Genomic DNA, 2,656 nt, shown 5'->3' with positions numbered 1-2,656 from the left:
TGGAGAGGTATCAGAGACTCTGTGTTGTGTGTGGGAGGTGAAGTTTAAAGTCTTTCTGTATCATCTCCAAAGTCATCCTGAGCAGGCAAGTGCAAGAAAATTGAGCATGGTCTCTAATTTAGACTCACTCAGACCAGGTGAGGCCAAAGAAGCTTGTGTTTAACTGTTGTACAAGTTTTTTTTTTTTTTTTTTTTTTAACTTCATGGCACTGGGGATTGAACTGTCAGGGCCTTCACACTGAGGTACATGCCACCCCTTTGGTATTCTTTGAGACAAACTCAAGTTTGATCAGTGTACCATCTTGTGGATCTGATTTAGCTTTTTACAAAGCAGGGGGATTGAACCTAGGGCCTGGGGTGTGGTAGGCAAGAACCTTACCACTGAGCCACACCCAAGCCCTATTTGTGGGCTTTTAGAGTCCATGTTTTCCCTATCTGAAGCTCTGGAGTCTGTGTGCTGAAGAGTGGGAATGGGTGAGGACAGTGCCAAGACAGCAACACTATAGCATTTACTTCTGTCCCTTTGGCTCTCAAGGTGCCCTGGTGAAAAAGTGCCAATTCCCTCCACCTGGTCCCCTTTCCCACTTCTGGGGTTATGAAAAAAACGAAACTCTCATCAATTTTCAACCAAACCAAGGTCTCTTTGGTTCCAAATTACCTTTACCCTGGCATGGTGGTGCGTGCCTGTAACCCCAGCACTCCCAAGGCTGAGGCTGAGGCTGAGGTAGGAGGGTGGCCCTAAGTCTGAGGCCAGCCCAGCCTACATACTGAGTTCAAGGCCAGCCCTGGACTACATAGCGAGAGCCTGTCTCAAAGCAAAATAATTACCTTTAGAAAGTTCTGTACATCAGTTTCCTCAGCCTCACTTTCCCAGGAATGTGGCAGAGCCCTCTCTGGGCCCCACGTGGAAGGTGGCAGCCTTGCTCAGGCAAATGGGACCAAGAGTGTTTTCCATATTTCCTTATTCATTGATCAAAAGAAGCCAGGGCCACTTATTTCTGTTACTCATGCCAGTAGTTTATGCTACAGCCTCAAAATGCAGTCTATATTTAAGAATATAGATTTTAAAAATAGATGTAGATGTACATTCAGTAACCTAAGTGTACCTGTAGAATTCTGTTTGGCTCACTGGCACATTTGAATTTGTAGGCCAATGTCCTTTATTTAAAAAAAAAAAAGACTTTGATAGTACTGATGTGATTTTTTTCTCCCAGATGATTATCATTTTTTAAAAAGCTTCCTAAATTCCAAGCTAAAGCTTTTACAAACTCTAACCCAGTCTCAGAGCTGATTGGTTAAAAATCTCTGCAGGCCAGTAATGCCACATTACCCTCTTTGGGCAGGGTGTGCGTCAGGGAGCTTCCCAGCTCTCTTATTGGCCAGCAAGCAAATTCTGGGGATAGACAGGATTAAGTACTCTAAAGAGGATTCCCCAGCTCTCCCTCAAAGGAGGATCAAACACTCTGGTCTAATTCTGAAATGAAAACAAGCCCCTGTGAAGGAGAAAGTGCCTCATTCACGTAATCTGTGGCTCTCTCCAAAGCCTCCTGGACCTATCTTTCCCCCATCCTGGGCTGGCTAAGGAGGGTCCTTTTCTGTGGGCCAAGAGTGTGCAGTGGATACAATCCTGCCACAGCGGTTCAAGGATCTTCTTTGGTTTCCTAATAGGGTCAGCTCCTGCACAGTAGGGGCGGTCACAACTCCAAACCTCTCTATAGCTGCTACTGGTGACTAATGGATAAACTGCCAAGAAGCACAATAGTGCACCATCCTGAAAGCACTGTATATGAACTTCTAACTGCATTCTTCTATGCACAGGCCCCACGAGATTAAGGTAATAAAACTGCTCATATCTTACTGCAATTTTTTTCTTGTCCAGGAAACGAAACAATCAGCCACACAGGACAAAACTACCCTGCTCTTTAGGCTTCCTCCCACCCACTTTTCCAAACTGTCACACGCAGATAATGGGGGACAAACATTGACAGGGTAAGGGGCACCAAATCTGGACTCTGTGTAAGGATGTCCTAGTAACACCACGGGATCTGGGGTCACTGTGGACCATTTTCTATTAGTAGAGAATAAAGCTCCTGCAGACATTAGCTATAATGCTCTGATGGCCGCGAAAAGTTAACTCCTCCGAGGCCAGCAAGAGAAAACGGTGTCTCACTCAGGCAGAGGTATGCATGAAACGAGCGGGTACCCATGGCATACACAGTGTTTTAGTGCCGCTCCCCTTAACAGCCCAGACCTCAAGCCCATCCCGTGTCTTGTTTCTGCGGAGGGAGCTGCGGCGGCAGGTGCCCAGCAGGTGTTGGTCAGCTCAGCTTTGCCACGCACAAGGCTAAAGCCACAGCCGCCAGCAGCACCGCGCTGAAAATCGTGGCAGCCAGGGCCTTGCTGGGGTCGCAGCGCCCCGAGCGCTCCTGCACCGACACGGTCGAGGAGGCGCCGACGCTGGCACTGGACAGGAGTTCGGCGCCCGCCGTGTGCCGGGTCTGCACTGTCCAGCGGGGCACGTTGACCTTCGTTTCCATGTCGTTTATCATCTCGCCCACCTTAAGGACCTCTCGCTCCAACTCCAGCAGGTCAGCGGTGTCGAAGTCGCGCCCGGCCTCGTGCCGCAGGCTGCGGGCGCTCAGGGCACGAGCTGCCA

General features: G+C 49.0%; 1 protein-coding gene across 1 annotated transcript in view; it reads right to left on the bottom strand.

Moving 5' to 3' along the window:
* Positions 1 to 777: 777 nt before the first annotated feature.
* Positions 778 to 2,656, bottom strand: part of Rgs9bp (regulator of G protein signaling 9 binding protein) — a 2,355-nt gene continuing 476 nt past the window's right edge. Inside the window, exon 1 of the mRNA XM_033765711.1 lies at positions 778 to 2,656. This exon is cut by the window's right edge and continues 476 nt beyond it. Coding sequence (XP_033621602.1) covers positions 2,319 to 2,656 — 338 coding nt within the window. The 3' untranslated portion in view covers positions 778 to 2,318.

Source organism: Fukomys damarensis, unplaced genomic scaffold (assembly GCF_012274545.1).
Source record: "Fukomys damarensis isolate Sample0158 unplaced genomic scaffold, DMR_v1.0_HiC HiC_scaffold_19, whole genome shotgun sequence".
NCBI lineage: Eukaryota > Metazoa > Chordata > Mammalia > Rodentia > Bathyergidae > Fukomys > Fukomys damarensis.
This window is presented reverse-complemented; position numbering and strand designations above follow the sequence as displayed.